General features: G+C 39.5%; 1 protein-coding gene across 2 annotated transcripts in view; it reads right to left on the bottom strand.

Moving 5' to 3' along the window:
* Positions 1-928: 928 nt before the first annotated feature.
* Positions 929-18,234, bottom strand: part of ATP6V1H (ATPase, H+ transporting, lysosomal 50/57kDa, V1 subunit H) — a 45,542-nt gene continuing 28,236 nt past the window's right edge. For both annotated transcript variants that reach the window (XM_010075592.1, XM_010075593.1), the window contains 3 exons: positions 16,686-16,787; positions 13,193-13,306; positions 929-989 (listed from right to left, as the gene is read on the bottom strand). In XM_010075592.1, coding sequence (XP_010073894.1) covers positions 929-989; positions 13,193-13,306; positions 16,686-16,787 — 277 coding nt within the window. The remainder of the gene's footprint in view (positions 990-13,192; positions 13,307-16,685; positions 16,788-18,234) is intronic.

Genomic DNA, 18,234 nt, shown 5'->3' on the forward strand with positions numbered 1-18,234 from the left:
GCAACAAGACTGTTTTCACATGGCAATCCAAAATCATCTTTGATTTACTGATGCTTACATCTTTTTTACTACCAGAAGCTACAAACACAAGACTGATAGCAAAATTATTTGGCTTAATATAAAGGAAATACAGTAGATTTTAGAATGACACCAAAACCCTAATATTTACAAGTATTTTCAATAACAAAGACACTCAATGAAATTCCAAGTTTACCAATTACTGCACATTTGTTAGAAAAACAACTTGATGTCTGATCTATAGACTCAACACTGATGTTAAACAGCTTGACTAATCATCTTAAGTGCACCAATTTTCATTACAGGAGTGTTTATTTTCTTCTTCTCACGTCCAGATGTTTTAATGTAGTCTCTAACAAGAGAGAAGTACCCCATCTGAAAAAAAACCAAAACCCATACATTTGCTTTTAAATACAATTTTAACACTGTTTTGAGACTTGGTATATATTTGAGTACTGATAATCAACATTTCTCAGGCTACTGCATTTCCTACAGAACACCAAGTCAAAACTTTATTAATTTGTCTGGAGACATATAGAGACTACTTGCTTTTCTTGGAAAGTGACAACACTGATAACCCCCTAAAAGAAGAGAACTAGGCTAATCATAACATGGAGTGAGTATCCTTTAATAATATTCTTTATTATGAGAATAAATACATAAAACAAACACAATATATTAGCCACATTTCATCATATACATTCAGAATATAACAGGAAGCTAACAGGCATAACCATCAGAACTAGCTGAACAAACAAATTTTTATCTAAGCCAACAACACCAGAGGAAATCTGGAAAGTTGATGCGCTAGCAGCGGGCAAAGAACATGTGATTTCAGTGTTTCCTTGGTATTAATTATTAATTTAAAGACAAACATACTGTAGTTATAAGCATGAACTGACAGAAGCGTTCAGCTCCGTGCAGTGGCCGTCTGAGGTTGTTCGGACTGCAACTGCTTCCCAAGGTATTCCCTGAAATACAATAAAAAAATTATACTGAGAGACATTCTGGAGAGCAGGGAGTAGGACAGTGGTGGGAAGTATGAAGTAGAAAAAGAGGAAAAAGTCTTTAAGTTTAGAATTAATCCTTCAAATAACATCTACTACTATTCGATAGTCAACCGGAGCTACTATGAGAGTACCGAAGCTTTAGGTATCCACCATCTATCCCTCCGAAAATAAGGTATGAACCGAACATCAACAAAACTGTCTGGGAAAAGCAAAAGCACAGTGGTAATATTTAGAAGACCTGGCAACTGTTACAGAACACCCACGAAGCCCCCAGATTTGCTTACTGTATATACATATTAGAAGCTGTGGCAAAGTGTCTAAGAGGATCTCTGCCCATATCCTAGCTGCCGGAGCACAAGTCATGCCAATGGATATAGTGGCACTGTAACCCACAGACTAGTAAAATAGAGGTTGACTGAAGAACTATACATTCAAGTTGGAAGAAAGAAAAGATATCCAACTATGTCCATTGTATACCAACACTTTCTTTAAAGGGTTTTCTTCACCTGTACTTTGAAGTGCACTAAGTCACTTATTTTTATACCTGTCCTCCCAACACTGGAACAAACACCCTCCATATTCCTAGCATTTGCCTTGAGCAACAATATCTGCATTTTATGGAAAAACACTGCACAATTGTTCTGAACATTCCCATCCTTCACTGTCTTCTGTGAAAGCAGCTCAACACTTCACAAAACCACAAAGAAGCTGAAAGAGGTCTTCCGTAACATCTGAGTTGTCACCTGTTGCAGAAAATAAACTTCAATAACTGCACCACTGTATCAGCTGGAAGAGGGGTTTCAGGACCCGTGAAACGTAGGCGTTCTTTTTTCCATTACTGATCATACACTTAGCACCACAGTTTTTCTCACTACACAGGTATTTCATCCTACACAGGTTAAACATTAGCAGTTCAGAGAAATTATGTTCAGAACGAACTCTTATATTTGAAAAATTAACTCTAGAGTATGCACTTTTGCTTTATTTAAAAAAAAATATAAAAGATCAGTGCTTAGCGCACATTTCAAAAACTAGTTTTCAGCTTAGCATCCTGTTGAACAGCTATCCCCCCCTGCATTACAATTCCTATCGCACAATAAAGTTTAGCATCACAACTGTACCACCCAACAGCACTTTTCTCAGTTTTAAGTAGGTAGAAAAGCAAAATTCCTATGAAGCATAATGTTAACTTCAAATTTCATTAGCAAAGAAAACACCACACAATTTGGATGCTGAGCCATATGTGATGATTTAGCACCTTCCTTCACAGCACAGCTTTATCAGGTGTTACTGCAAGATCACGGTATTTGAATGCTTGGGCTGCACCCAGCAGACATGACTCTTGATCATAACAGCTAGGCTGCCGCCCTCAAAGTAGAGGCTCCTGATGGTGAGGGAGCAGATGAGCTGCTCTCTTGTGGTTTTGCAGGACTCAGAATTGGACTACCAAAATAAACAAAAATCTGACAGCCATCCAAAAACACAGACAGCAACTATGGAAGAGCTTCCAAACTCAAACCTCCTTCTGCTCCCTCGGTTGTTTTTTCTTTGTTTCACGCCTATATGCACGTACTGATTCCAGAATTTCTTCTCTGACATCCAGCCTTGAAAGCAACTCACACTTGCTGCATAAGTGGCTCTGCCCACAGCATCACAAGCCTACAAAGTTATTGATTCTTAAAGCACACAGGGACCATTCTGAATGTGAAATTCCTATGCAATTACTTAGAAGTAGGAAAATCAACCAAGCTAACAATCCGTAGCAGCACAACTATTGCACAGCTTACACTGGTTCAGATGCACGCTCAAGGCTTACTCAAACCCAATCACAGTGCAGCGTATTCGGTACAAACCTCTGAGAAGGCAGAGCAGGAGCATATTTTGTAGGTACTTAGTGCCTTAACAGCCACGTTCTACCTCAAAGGACATACAGTACATCGTACAGCATCTTCCCTACAAAACATTTTATTTCAGTCACTCATCTACAGGTGTGAGGCTTAAGTCCAAGCTCTTATCCCGTTTCCTCACAGAGAACGAGTATCTGCAGTTACTGCTCCACATTCCCACACTGCAAACACAGGTGAGAACCCCCTCTGCCCATACCCCAGCACTTCTTTAGCCACCACCAAGGGCCACTGACATGCAAAAACCCCCTTGTCCCACCTGCTGTTACAAGTACCAGTTGATTTCCTATTTGGTTACCATTTCCAACCGAGTGTCACTGGTTAACCTAGGACAAGTTATTGCACAGCCTATGCCAGATGAGGAGAGGGATTGGTAAGAGACTGATAGGAGGGATTTAGACAGCTTCTTTCTCAACACAAAGCTTTCATGTGCAGCCATGGGACAGCAGACTGATATCACTCTGCCAGGCCTTTGGTCACTCGTCCCTCATGTTCCACCCAAACTCAAGCTACCGAGAGTAGCTTCCGTAGGCCCCTGTTCTCCCTCTGTTAAAATAATTACCAAAAGGACAAGAAAATTCGAGTATATTTTTTACATACTGGTATTTCATCACATCAGGTGGTTAAGTGCCACCATAAGCTTCAGCCTTCACCCATCAATTGGACACAGGTGTCCATCACTATGCTATTACAAATCCAGCGTCTAAGATTTTTTTATTTATCCTGCATTGTTACTTCGTTAAATCTTGAGAAAAAACAGGATTTTAGAATTACTGTTTACCCCATGAAATTAAAATTACCATTAAGAATGCAAGCCTTCAACACATTGCACCGTAAGAGCATGTACGATGAAAAGACAGATCTTGCCACCAAGATAACAACACACTTCACAAAATACTCAAAAATACAACCTGACAGGTTAAAGATGCAGACTACAATGGAAAGTAATGAGGTATTAGACTTGATTTTTTAAATTACAAGCTATAAACCCATGAATTGGGCCACTTCTCCCTATTTTAAACTTATTTTGTCAGTCTTCCCTTCATAAGTGCAGAAAAAGACCACCTTTCTGCAACAAAGGCATCATGGTTGGTCTTTTGCAAGCACATCAAGTTTCTAAGATTTTTAAACTCATAAGCAAAAGTATAGAACGTGACAGACTAAGACAAAACATATCCTAACATTTGACATAGGTGAGCTTTGGGGCCCACATACCCATTGTCTTTCAATACACATTCTTAGAAGTAATACAATTTTTCCCTTCTAATCAGGCCAAGATCTGCAGGGTGTCGCTCAATATGCGTTCTACAAAATGTACAAAATTCAAGTACAAAGGTCTGGAAAAAGACCAAACTACTGTCCTGGCCAACAACAAATTCAATCACCAATTCTTTCCACTAGAAAGCTGCCTTTCACCTTGAGTAGGCATTGTATTACTGCATGCGATACTTCAAAAGCCAGTCTGAGGTAGTCAACATTTTCCCAATACAAATATGCTCGCTGTGCAACCGTTACATGAGGCACCTTGCAACAGTTCCTAGTAGCAGTAACTTGGACCCAGCACTAAAAACCATGCAACACAGAAGGCAGCAACTTGTCCTCCAGCATTAATAACCAAGAAGTAAAGTTCATTGAGCAAAGGCCCAAATACCTTGTAAGGTCAAATTTGCAAGTTTAGCTCTTGGGATAAAAAGTTCCACTCCGACCATTTATCTCCCATTGGAACAGAAAGACCTTTATAAAAAGGTCAGTTTTAGCCCCCTTCTGACTTCTTCAACATCAAACGATCCTTACTACAAAGCAGGCAAAGCTGGTCCAGACAAGCTTGCATTCAGAGTTAACTGCATTCAAACACGAAACAATTCAGTATACATTTACGAGTGCACAAAATATTACCCTGCACCGCAGAAAAGCACCAAAACATGCAAGCGTAGTACACCACTTGTGAGAGGAACTACAAAATCCTCCATTTCGCAGTTAAAGCTCAGACCAACAAAACCTGAAACACGACATTTTTTCATTTCCTTGGTCATTCAGACAGCTGACGGTGAGGCATAAGTAATTTCCATTTGCAAATTAATCTCTTAATTCATATTAGAAGAACTGGGTGAGATTCCTTCCACACTAGCAATTTCCCCTTTTTGGGATCTAACCTTCAAACACACATTTTCTGTGCTATCCAAAGTGCTTTTTCCAAGACGAAAAGGAAACTTAGAAGTGAATATATGAATTTGTTGCATCTTAAATCCTTATTCCAATGTGTTGCTTCATTCAGTTTAATTGAATTGGTTTTGTTACAAGAGACACTGACACCCTCATGCCGAGATACACTTCAGTGTTACGGTAATTGCAACAAATGCTTAAAGGTCATTTAGGAAAAGGCACAAGGGACTGATCAGTCACAAAACCCACCAAATTCTGTGAGTATGGACTAGGGAGAGAATCGCAAATTGGCACAAGACCCTACCTGAAAATTTTATACTAATTTTCAGATTAAACAAAGAACCATTGTCAACAACAAACAATCTACAACAGACGGGAAACTTTTAAGGTACATACAACAGATTTCCAGAGGTCATGTGCTAAAAGGAATAAGCCTCGCAATTTAATAACTACTGCTTTTAGCGTTATACTGCAAATTCCGCTGCAGTTAGATTTACTTTTCCTTAAGGAAAAATGAAAATTCTTTTTGGCAGGCAAGGGAAGAAAAGTAGATGAAGTGTAGAAGAAAGGAAGGGTGATATTTTCCTATTCTATCTTTTCTAGCAACATTTATCTTAAATCTCTTGCTTAAATCCAATTTATAGAAGAACTATGTTATCCAAAAACTATTTTTCAGTCTTGAACATCTGTAATTTCTAGCTTGTTTTAGCAGACTGAGATTCCTAAGAGGCAGAATGCTTTCCTTTGACAAAGAACAATATAAAAATATTGATTTTTCTCTATCTAAATAGAAACCTAGAGTTCCATGCTTTTGAGAGTGAAAATGAAAAGCTAGTTCTAAAGAAATCCCTCCCCCTATGAAAGAGTACAGAAATGTACTAAAGCTACAATAGAAAGTCTGCCACAGGACTGAAGCAACTCGGAAGACATTGCCAACCTACACTGTTACTTACGGACAAATCATAGAGATACAAGAGCTAAACAAAGAAGTTCACAGGACAGGCAGCAGATGGAATAGCTTGAACACTGCATTTCTACTATGAGTCTAATAACCTGGAGTTGTTGAGACAGACCAGTTCTAGTCATTTATTGCAGCTTCACAAATAGGTTTGAGTATGTATTCCCAGCTCTAAGCAGGCTAAACTGTCCCTTTTAAGCACTTGTCTTGTAAGCGTTACGTGGCTACAAAAACACATCCACAGATGTGACAATCCCTGGAACCTTCTGAGCAGCAGAGATGAAGTGACAACACCAGGACAAGGTTACAACCGTTTCTCAAGTCCCCATCTAACCCAGGGGAGACAAAACTGCCATGCATCCAGGCATTCTAGGGAGACAGTATTTTTTTGTTCATTTAACTCTCAAGTGAATTGCTTTCTGCTAACAAGCTCCCTTGAACACGGTTACTGCAGTGTCACATCAACACTAGTGGTGGCCAGGAGAAAGGCACGTTGGGCTGGTGAGTGGCCACCACAGATGCATTTGCTCTGAAACAGTCACAGAGGTCAGCAGAGAAAAGAAAGAAACCAGGCTCAGAAATCAAACCTAGAGCTATGTTCATATTTGGTTCCTGAAATATAACAGCACATCATACTGCTGGATCAGAAATTGTATCACTGCATATTTTTTATATATTAGTTGATGTACACAATGTATAGTATAAGTATATATTTTTTCCTACATTACATGCACTGTTCTTCACAGAAGTAAATAGAAATAGCACAGCTATAAAAGCAGTAAACTAAAAACCAAAGTGACATCTTCCTAGACAGCTGGGCTGGGAGGACTGCCCCAGTCGGAGCGCTACCACCCAGGAAAACAGAGCAGTTCTCGTCTTCTGTCACTCGTGTGCTGAATAGTGTTCTTCATCAGCAGATTAATGCATTATCAAGTATTTTGAGAAAAAGCAATGTGTTAAAGATTAGAAAGCATTTGTCTATTGGAGCAATGCCGACTATGAACACTGTTGAAGAATAAACAACAAAAACAAAGAAGAAACAAATGTACACAACAGGATCAAAGCTATTATGACCCAACAGTTTAGGCCTCTAGCACATCATCAAATCGGAGTTTAATAAACTCTCTTCTCTTCAGTGGAACCATGGTGAGTCTCACCATGTATTTCCTTGACCTACGCATGTGGCCTTAGATCAGGAGAGAGAGGAGATACTGCAGAAACCTCTGCAATCCCCAACATTTAGTGTCACAGATTCCACTTCATGCACAAAGGTAAAACAAAAGCAATCTGTTAAAACAAACAGCACGTAGGACATTTTATCACCTTAATTATCCACAGTACAGAGATGTTCAACATTCTGATGAGCACACTAAAACTAAACAGTCTGAATGGATGCGTGGAGGGATTATAAATGTCAAGCGAAAGTTTGTGTGGTTTTGGTTTTTGGGTTTTTTTCAAATGGAGCCTGTCCTCAGATGAATGCAATATTATTACCAGGCAATCTACAGATTATCACCTGATTACTGAATGATAGTGTGGTTTATAGTCCTCTTTATGAGGACTGCAAAAATGCTGTGAAATGCAAAATCAATGTGTGTCTTCAGAGTGAGACACTGCAATTCACTCAGCAGTTTCCCTTCAGAGAGGTTTTGTCCATTTTTCAGAAGAATCCTAGACTTCCAGTTAACAACTTGACGTACAAGCTATAAAGAAACAGCAGCAAAACGAGCTCCCGGTACAAAACTATTACTCAAACACGTTATTAGATTTTATAAGAAAAATCTATGAAATTCAATTCACTATATGCCTTTAGGCATATCTTACGGAGACAGGGTACAAGGCATTTTTCACTTCTAAGATGCACTATGAGCTAACACTTGCACAGAGCAATCCTATGAAAAGTACCAACTTGACTTAACCATAAAACCACACTTACAAAGCAAGTTGTATGTTTAATCAAAGACTTAGTTACCACAATGAACAGTAAGTAAAATGCTTGCAACACTTCAGCGCTTTAAGCTTGCACAGAATATTTCAGAATGACTGACATAGAGAATGTTTAGCTAAATTTTCCTACCGCAAAATCAAATCTTTTAAGTAACACTAATCAAAAATGAAACTATCAAAAAGTTATGCCTTTGGTGACATGCTTTTTCATCACAGCACATGAAAATGAACAATTTATTTGAAAAAAAGAAAATGCAAACTGAGCAGGATGTTCAATATTTGCACAATATTTCCTCCAAGTTAACAGAAGCTCTAGAAATATTAAAATTTGCTTTTTACAAACAGAGCAGATCTCATGACAGAAAACATGATCACAGTGTGAAATCCCAGAGAGCATATGCACAATACAAACCACAGTCCCCACCCGTATGAAATTAAGCTTTAAAATAATGCACACTTATGTTTGAATAAAAAGATGAAGCACTCATACCAGATATCAAGTGTGCCTGTAACTAATTGGATTTTTGCCTAACTTGTCTCATTCTAGCTAGGAACTGTCCTCTCAAAATATTAATTTTTATCAGGGACACAATCTATCTGTTCAAACTTTTCCGTTAGTTAACATCTGTTAACTACTAAAAAGGACTTGTATTGATGATGAAGGCCAAGAAACAGGACAAACAGAGTGTACTGCACTATCACGTAGGCATTGTGTGCTGGATTTAAGCCTACTCTATTAAGCATTACACGTCAAGAAAAAAAGGAGGGAAGGGGCAAACTTCATGGCTGTCGGTTAACCATCATTACACCTTGGACTTCTTACTACCAAAAGCAAGCATGGCACAGAAGCTATCTTAGGAGATAACGGGCTTTAGAGAACGAAGCTTATACCAAAGAATAGTGACAAATGCTGAATATTCCACACTAACTCTATAGAACAGCATCTAAATATAGCATACTGCAAATCCTAGGCAGATTCAGATTTTTTTTAATGTCTCTCTGCATAACTAGTCACTTTAAAGTATGGGAATAAGTAATTTTGTCTGGGATGTGCACTCTGAAAATCCTGTATAAATCTGTTGTATATTCAAAGCTTATCTCAATCTGTTGCTTCATTCAGTACGCTGTTTAATTTTACTTGCAATACCATACTTCATCGTGCATCAGTGACGCATCCTGACTCCCACTGTTTAGCATTCTCCAACATACTCATGCCATCCATGTTGGTATCTATTCACTGAAGAGCACTTTATTCTAAAAGTCTGCCTGTTTAAAGGGGGTTTATAGCTCCGAGCTTGCACAGGTGAAAGGATCTTGGGGAGATGAGGCATCACACCTGAACCCAGAGGTACGAGATGCAATCCCTCACTAACAGCAGCTCACTCCTAAAGCATAAGCAGAAAGGTAGGGCACCACGGTCCAGTAGTTTAGTTAATGGAAGCACATGTCAAAAGATGCCACGAGTTCTGCCTTTACCCTGACTCAGCCAAAGGTTTCAGCAGCACTTGCATGAATATTGAAGAACTTTGGAACCTATAGAGGTTAAAACACCGTGTTTTACTTTACATTTGTATGAACAAAGAGCACACACGATCCATCTCTGCACATCTCTGCTATACTAGATGTTGTAACAATTCTCTCTGATTTCTCACCTCTGGTCCCTAATTCAGGCTTCTAACTCTAGGCACTTGGGAGTCACAACATCCCATTCCTGAAGTTCAGTAAAATGCTGTGCTGTGAAGCACGTGAAAGGCACGTGCTTCACCTGTAGAGATTAACATATTGGGTTTCTTTACGTGATATATGTAAGTGCTGTCAGTTTAGAACTCAACTATTTGATTCTTTTAAAATCTGCATCATTAAAAACGTTGCTCCAACCAGCATTAGGTTCCCAAAACCAGTTCCTATCGCTAAAATGGTGTAATGGGTATTGCCTCTGAACACCAGCAAAGACAAGGAATAAGGAGATGATGTTTCTCATACATACTTCAAGCACAAATTGAACAGGACACACAAAAATTCTGCACCATCATTGCCATGCCAAACTCCCCCACCCCCCCATAACAGGCTTTTACCATCAGCATGCAGTGCCACGCCTAACTCAGTTAGTTCAAGTGAGATTAAAATACAGGATAAATCATTTAAAGACCTTAATTGATGCTAAAAAGATACCTTCGCTCCTTGCTTCATCAAGTCCATGATCATTTAACATGTAAATGCAACTGGAATATTTCACCTCAACATACCTCCTCTGAAAAGCTGACAGCAGTTACTGCTTCTGCCAACCTAGTTTCACCATTAAACAGAATGACTGACAGTCTGCTTTCCCACCCCCATTTATCCCTGACTTAAAAACCCCTAAGGAAAAGCTAGTTAACCAGCCCTTAATGAACTATTGAAATTACTTGGGATTTAATTGTCTCCAGTTAAGTTATTAGCAGTCAAATAATACAGCTGCACTGTAAGCAGAATGCACTTCAGCTGCCCATGACACTCCCTCAGTTAAGGTACCAGAAGTTTTCCTTCCTCTGCCACTTCAGGCACAGCACATGCACCAGGAGTCAACCCAGCAGAGCAAACCCTTATTTTCTCATCCTTCTCTTGGTTAGCCTCCAGACCTAAGAAGAGCCTGACCACCTCTGTCGTGCATGTGTCGCAGGTAGTAACGCAGAGTTGTGCTATGCCAATTAAATTCAAGGAAGAAAAAAAAAATTGCTTTGAGTGAAATTAACTGGAATTCCAAAACACATGGAAACAAGGGCAAAAATTATTACTGTTTCCAAGCTTTGAAGAGCAAGGTAAGCAAAACCTTGAAGTTGTCGAGTAATCCATCTTACGACAAGGCAAATCTAAATAAGCAGTCCCATCAGGGGACTCTGCTCTCTCTTCTCCCCACAAGCAATGGAACAGGAGAGCTTTGACACACATCAAAAACCAGATCTATACAAAGACACGTCTAGCTTCCCACGTACAAACGTGTCATTTCCTTAGCTCAAGCTATCCGATGTCCATTCCAGGAGGGCACACCACTTTGGCAAATATGAGCCAAGGACGATGTGTCCCAGACGCTTGTTCCAATGAGAATTAAACAAGACTATACTCCCTACAGAGATGACAATATCAATCTGAAAATGGCACTGACTTTAAACAGATCCTTTTTATTGACACCTCTTGAGATCTGAAGCTAGATGCAATTGCAGCATCTCTCAATCTCAAATCTAAAAAGTTCACAAACTGAAAAGCAGGCACAGAAATGTTCATGACATTAAAAAAAACCAAGACAAATCTACAGGACCAGATGTGATATTTTTATAATTAGTATGCTTAAGTTGAAAATGAGAGAAAGCCAGGTTAGGCATCCAGGAAAACTTTTAGTACCAGGGAAGAAAGACCAGAATTTAATGTTTTTATTACCAGATTTTCAAGACAACAGAACACACATGAAATAAGACCTATCCCTCCTGCAGATTGTAAATTTAGTAACTAAGCCTTCCACCTTGTAATCTCTAATTAGGCATAGCTGGTTTATCGTACTCGGAATGCTTCACATATATCAGAAGAGCAGAGTGAGAAGGGTATCACCAAACTGAGAAGTAGGGTGGAGTGCTATATACAATACTGCTCCCGAATTAGGGTGTAAATGACCATACATTTCACCTTCATCTCCAGACATTCAGAAATTCAATGTTATTTACCAAAGTGCTCCTTACAGGTGGAGACTATTAACTCTGGATTTGTCACAGCCGGCTATTTAAATGTGTGTCTCTGCTATACAAGGTACCCATAGTATGTGAGAGGGAGGAAGCAGGATAAAATGAATATTATAACATGCACAAGAGTTAAAACCTATATTCTCCAGAAGACAAGGGGGAAAACTAGCTTTGTTTTACAGAAGATACACTGCAAGGAGAGAGGACAGGAGCTTTTGTCAGCCTTGCTAGCAAGCCTTCTACAGCAAGCAGGTGACTTAAAGAACCTGTCAGAATGTGCTTGATAAACCTTCTATCCCTACCGTGTTCACACTGTTAGCATCATCACTACTCAGCCTTTTAAAAGATCACATTGTATCAGAAGCAAAAAAAAAAAAAAAGTTATAGGTACTTCCAAGCACCAAGCTTTTCAGAAATAAAAGGTTGTTTCAGTTCAAAATGAAATTAGTTGTTTGTATCACAACATCTATGTTCCAACGGAGTCAGATGTACTGTTGGATTTTATCTCTCTCTAAGGCAATGCCAAATTGGAAATATGAGCTTTGGTGAAATCATAATTAATAATCAGATTAAGCATTCCTAATTAGTATTTTTAACTCTCTGTGCTTTATGCTTAGCATACCTAAATAGTTTGGCAAGTTATACAAAGTTGTTACATGAACAGCAAGCTTTTCAGAACTTCAGCCCTTCAATGCTTCACTAGAAAGGTCCTGTGCTCTGTTGGAAAGGCAGCATCACCCACCAGCAAACCCTGTGGCAGAACATGTCAGGATTCCTGGGGTTTTGGAGCTATATTAGAAAACTAGCCAGAGAAGTAGTCAACAAACAACTAAAGAAAATCATTACTTCAAATGTTATTCCCAGGAATTGATGGAAGAGATACCAGCAAGTGATTTTCTACTTCATCTAACCAACCAGCCCATAAGCTTCTGCTACTCCTGGAGCTCAGTAAAAATTGTACTTGCATCCTTTAAAATGGCAACAGAAAAATAACCGTGTACTGTGGGCAGAAGGACTAGAGCAAAGACCAACAAGGCAAAAGAATGGTCAGGCACGTGCTTTGCAAAGCAACTGCCAATTAAGTGCTTGAAGTATCAACTCTTACAACTACACCAAGCTACTGATTCCTTCAACTAAGTAAGCTTGCTCAAATACTTACACCTCCTCAACATTTTGAAGACTGTAGTTTTCCAAGCCTAAATTACATCTCGTACTAAAAACTAAGCAGTCCAACTTAAAATGTATTGTTTGAGTGAATTACTCAAAGCAAGGCCAAGCTACTCAATTCAACTGCAACAAAAATATACAGAAAAACTAGCTGAGATCTTACACATCACCATCATACTGCTCTATCATTTAAGAACTGCAGCCTTACCACATTTAAATGTTATTCCCCCCTTAAAGAAATCTACTGTCTTAAATCCTCTCTCCACAGCCCAGTACTTCTTACTGTTAGTAGTATGTTAAATAATTTTCACATACCAGTTGTGAACCATCAGCTTCTGCACAGCCAGTAGTGCATTATAACGAACTTGTTGGTCTTCATGATGCATGTGGTTCATTACCAGCTGTTTACCACCAAGCTGTTCAATCACTCTGAAAGAGAGGAGGAGAGCAGTTTTTTTGACATTACTTCAGCTTCTGGGTAGCTATCCTATCCAACCACTTCTTGTTCAAGGCATTAAGAGGCTAAGTCACATAATATTTTTTTATTAAAAGTATTTATTTCCTACCATATACATCTTATCTGACGTTACAAATGCAGATCACTCACACTACCTACTGAATTTAATTATTTTTTTTTTAAGAATTCAGAACATCAGAAAGTGTTTGTACCAGACTCCTCTGTTTGCTACCTACTACATACTTCCATAAATTTTGAAATAAACAACAATCAAGGAAGGACCACTTTTCATAGATGGTTATTTACTGAACCCAGATTGCTAAGGAACTCAATATTAGCTTGAGCAGGTTGGCAGGGTACAGCACGATCAGGAAGAGGTAATGCCCTCCCCTCCATAAATTAATGATAACTAAGTCACTCCACAATTTTTTTGCAAGAATGAAGTGCCAATCCATTCCAGCACTGCCTAACCCAGAAAAAACGCTTGTAATCACACCAACACCAGCCACCTGGTACTCCTCATAGTGCTCTTTGCCATTCAAACCGTACTAGAGCTACAGCTATTCTTGAACAAAGACTCTCTACTTGCAGCATTTTGGTGTGTTGTAAAAAAAGAAAGTTTGGAGACAATTTGCAAGGAATATACGAACTGATTACTCACTGATTTGCATATGTTTTATTACATCAGTTCTCTCACAGATCACCAAGCAATTAAATGTAATATCCTGCTAAGAGGTTATAATTTGCGTTAGGTAGTGAGACACTGGAACAGGCTGCCCAGAGAAGCTGTGGATGCCCCATCCCTGGCATGAGGCTTTGGGTAACCTGGGCTAGTGGGAGGTGTCCCTGCCCATGGCAGGGGGGTGGAACTAGGTGATCTTTAAGGTCCTTTCCAACCCAAACCGATCTCTGATTCTATGATTAGCTGTCTGCTTTTATTACTGTTCTTTTCATGGCCAAATTAATGCATAACTGCTGCACAACACAGCATGTTTTTGTAAACCGCAGAACTTTATAAAGTCATAGTACGCTGATGAAAAAGAGAATTTCCTATTTTATTTTATAACTCAGTCAAAACCATCGTGGAGACCACAGGGAATATTATTTCCCAGTAGTATTAAAACATCCTTAAATGTTTCATACAACAGGAATGCATTCAGAAAAATGCAATTGTTTTAAGCTGGAAAATCCTCAACAAGAATTCAAGAAGTTATTAGTAATGTAACAGAGTCAAAAAAACCTTTATGGCTGCTTTAGGCTTCCTCACATTTTTGATCACAAGTTAAATATAAAACCACTGCACACAAAGACAAGACTGTCCCTCAATACAGGGCTGACTTAAACACTGAATTTTCAGGAATTGAAAAGGAGGCAAAAAAGGCATTAAACTCAAAAGTTTCCTTATGGTAGGAGAGCACAAGAGTCAAAATGAAAAGTTAAAATCCTATAATCACAAATGGAAATAGAGTATTCCAGATGACAGTACGTCACTGAAATCATGGCTGAGAATATGAAGAGTCAAGGAACTGTGTTAACATTCTTGCATAACACTGACTACTGGTTCAAATCACTTCCCTGTCATGTGTTTTAGACCAAAAGGTAAGCAACTGTGAGGAACATTCACAGTGAATCCTATTCCTTCAAGTTCCAAACCTGCTCAAAACACTACCTTTAGTTCTGTTTTCCATCTCCTGGAGTTCTGCTTACTTTACAGCAGTAATAGAGCCCAGCGGGCCAGTTACAGCACGTGCACATCTTCTGCAGGGACTGTTCCCCACAATAACAGTGCACTAAGCCAAGACAGTGGCAATTGAAACAAGTTTCTAGGTGCTGAAGTGCCAGATTTTAACATGACCCATTTAAAGGCAAAAAGAGGAGACAGAAGATGAGGACAAATGAGAGCAGTTCAGATTGTTACAGCAGAAAATATTAACATAAAATCCACACTACACATCTAAAAGCAGACCAAGGTGAAAAGGAGAGTGCAATGAAACTGTTTCTGAACATGAGCTAAGGAAGGGAATAGCTCTAGGTGTCAATCTCTCGCACATGCAAAACATAAAACCCATGTTCACAGCATTCAGGGGATCGAAAGAGTTGATCTTGCACAGCAGCAACCTTTGGGACACACGGAAGTTGTACTGGGGGCTGATGTTTATTCTGCGTTTATCTTCAGTGACAGCAAACACCAATGCTGTTATAATACCAGAAAACGCATGTTGGTGAGCCTCATTAGAAGACCTCAGTGCTACTGCCTTGAGAATTTGATCCACAATGTGCAATTTTAAAGGCAAATTAAAATTATTTAAGCTGACAATATTACAGAACAGCCAAGCAAAAATATAGTATTTAGTTTAACAAACGTTTTCTTTTGTCAGACAAAGGGAACGGTTAGCCAGAACAGTAACTCTAAGTCCCCGCTGTGCACAGTGAGTAAACTCAAAAAGTTTTAGGTTCTGCAACCTTCAAAGGCTGAAGGACAATCCAGTTAAGAGTTGAGGATAAACACCTAAAGGAAACAAAAATATTGAAGACATTTGAATTCTCTTATTCTTCTAAACCAACAAATAGCATCCATTTTCAAAGCAAGTCATACAATGAGTGTGAAATGCCAGCCAGGCGTGGGAGCAGTAAACAGCTACATAACAAAAATCATGGAAAGAAATAGACTATTATATGGCAACTGGCACACAGTCCTTAGATATTCTGTGCTTTTAGTCCTAAAATTTCTGAAGTCATACTTGGTAAGAATACACTGGATTACAAAGGAAATTCTTTAAAAGAAAAAGATTGAGGCATTTTAGCTTGTCCATCACAACAGAAAGCTGAATACGTCAAGTCTGTAAGCAGAAAGCAACTGAAGTACTAGAATTTGATGCAAGAATGTGGGTTAGAATAGTATCTAGGACAGTTGGTATTTGCTGATGACCACTCCTTTCGAAAGCTGACACACCTCTGAATAGGTTTAACAGCCTGGGAGCCAGGTGGAGCTGTGGCCACACCAGCAGTACATTTTCCCAACTACAGACACAGATACAGGTCCTGTTTATCCACTCATCTGACCCCATAGCTTTTGGTCCAACAACTGCATGGCCATACTAGCCCAAGCATTATGCCACACTTGGGTAGACGTGTGCAAGCTGTTTAAAGGTTATGGCACATGCCTAATAAAATGTTTGTGTTTGCTCATCTGATCTAGTTTGTGTTTGCACTCCTTCACAGTGAATTAAACCCAAGCATAAGCTGCAATCCCTATGTAGCACATTTTTGTATAAATAAGGAAAAAAGCCATAACCGAAGTATATGCTCTAGCTAGTCTCTTGAGTAACAGCATATTGGCATTTTTCTTACCGTTTCCCACGGGGATAGTGTCGTACATATTCTCCCACATCATGAGCAGCTACAGCCAGCACTTGCGGGTCATCAGAAACCTCCAGAAGTTTCGTCAGGATTCTAGGAAAGGATTTGAAACAATCAAGTCCCAGGTTTTGGCTTGGGGTTTGTTTTGGTTTGTGTTTTCTTCGGTGTTGTTTTTTTTTAAAAATCACTGCAGGCTTAAAATAACAAAGCCTGCAACTGTAAAAATGTTTCCCAAGTCACCCAAACAGCAAAGCTAGAACAAAAGCTACCTTTTCTACAAACATTGCACTTAAAACAATGGAGATTCTGCCCTAATTAACAGAATTATTAAAAGCATTCACTGGAGTGATTTTAGTGAGCCACATCTACAAATACCTACAACCAAGGTTTACAAAATGTCTCCTTTTCTTACACATCGGCTTCAAGATCAACAGTTTTGACTGCAAGATAAGCTGTACTAACCAAACATATAAATATTTCTAAACTGGGACAGAGATGGGACACAAACATAAAGTTGAGAACAAAGCACGCCAAGCCAACCATATCCTGGGCTGTATCAAAAGAAGCATGATATCAGGTCGAGGGAGGTGATTCTCCCCCTCTACTCCACTTTCATGAGACCCCACCTGGAGTACTGTGTCCAGCTCTGGGGCCCCCAGAAATGGGGGACATAAAAAAGACACAGTCCTGCTGGAGCAAGTCCAGAGAAGGGCCATGAAGATGATCAGAGGGCTGGAGCATCTCCCCTATGAGGACAGGCTGAGAGAGTTGGGGTTGTTCAGCCTGGAGAAGAGAAAGCTCCGGGAAAGGAGCTTACAGCAGCTTTCCAGTACTTTAAGGAACTATTGTATATCACTGTCTTTGTGGCAGCAGAAGCACAATAAATTTACCTAACAGTCCTAGAACCAGGAGAAATGAATACAACAAAACACTTCAACTGCTACAGGAAATAATAAGCCTCGACATCAACTTCACTTTGCAGTTAGCAGCATCTAAAATGTTTAAGTCTATAATCCTACATATTTGGCAATATGCCCTCAGGGAGGAATTTATCAGACTTGTTTTGGCAAGGGTTCAGGGCAGACTGAAATGCACATAAATCTCAGGATCAGCTTGCTCTCGCCATACGTTCTAACATCTCACATGTTCCACTCGACCTCCTGATTTCTGTTCGGTCTGGCACCTATTAGCAAACACTGAACAGGAAGAACACCACTCTTATCAGTTAATGACAATGCACTAAAACAAATAACAGCTCCTACAAGCCGTTTAAGAGCTAGACATCTTTTGAGTACACACTTTCAGAAGCCAGTAAATAAGACATTGACAAGAGACTTAACACGAGCCAGCAGTGCGCTCTGGCAGCTCGGAAAGCAAATGGGATCCTGGGCTCCATCAGGAGAGGGGTGGTCAGCAGGGATAGGGAGGTGATTGTCCCTCTCTACTCGGCTCTTGTGAGGCCCCATCTGGAGTACTGTGTCCAGGTGTGGAGCCCTCAGTACAAGAAAGACATAGAGATTTGGAGAGGGTCCAGAGGAGG

This window comes from Pterocles gutturalis, unplaced genomic scaffold (assembly GCF_000699245.1).
Source record: "Pterocles gutturalis isolate BGI_N339 unplaced genomic scaffold, ASM69924v1 scaffold32817, whole genome shotgun sequence".
In the NCBI taxonomy this organism is placed as follows: domain Eukaryota; kingdom Metazoa; phylum Chordata; class Aves; order Pterocliformes; family Pteroclidae; genus Pterocles; species Pterocles gutturalis.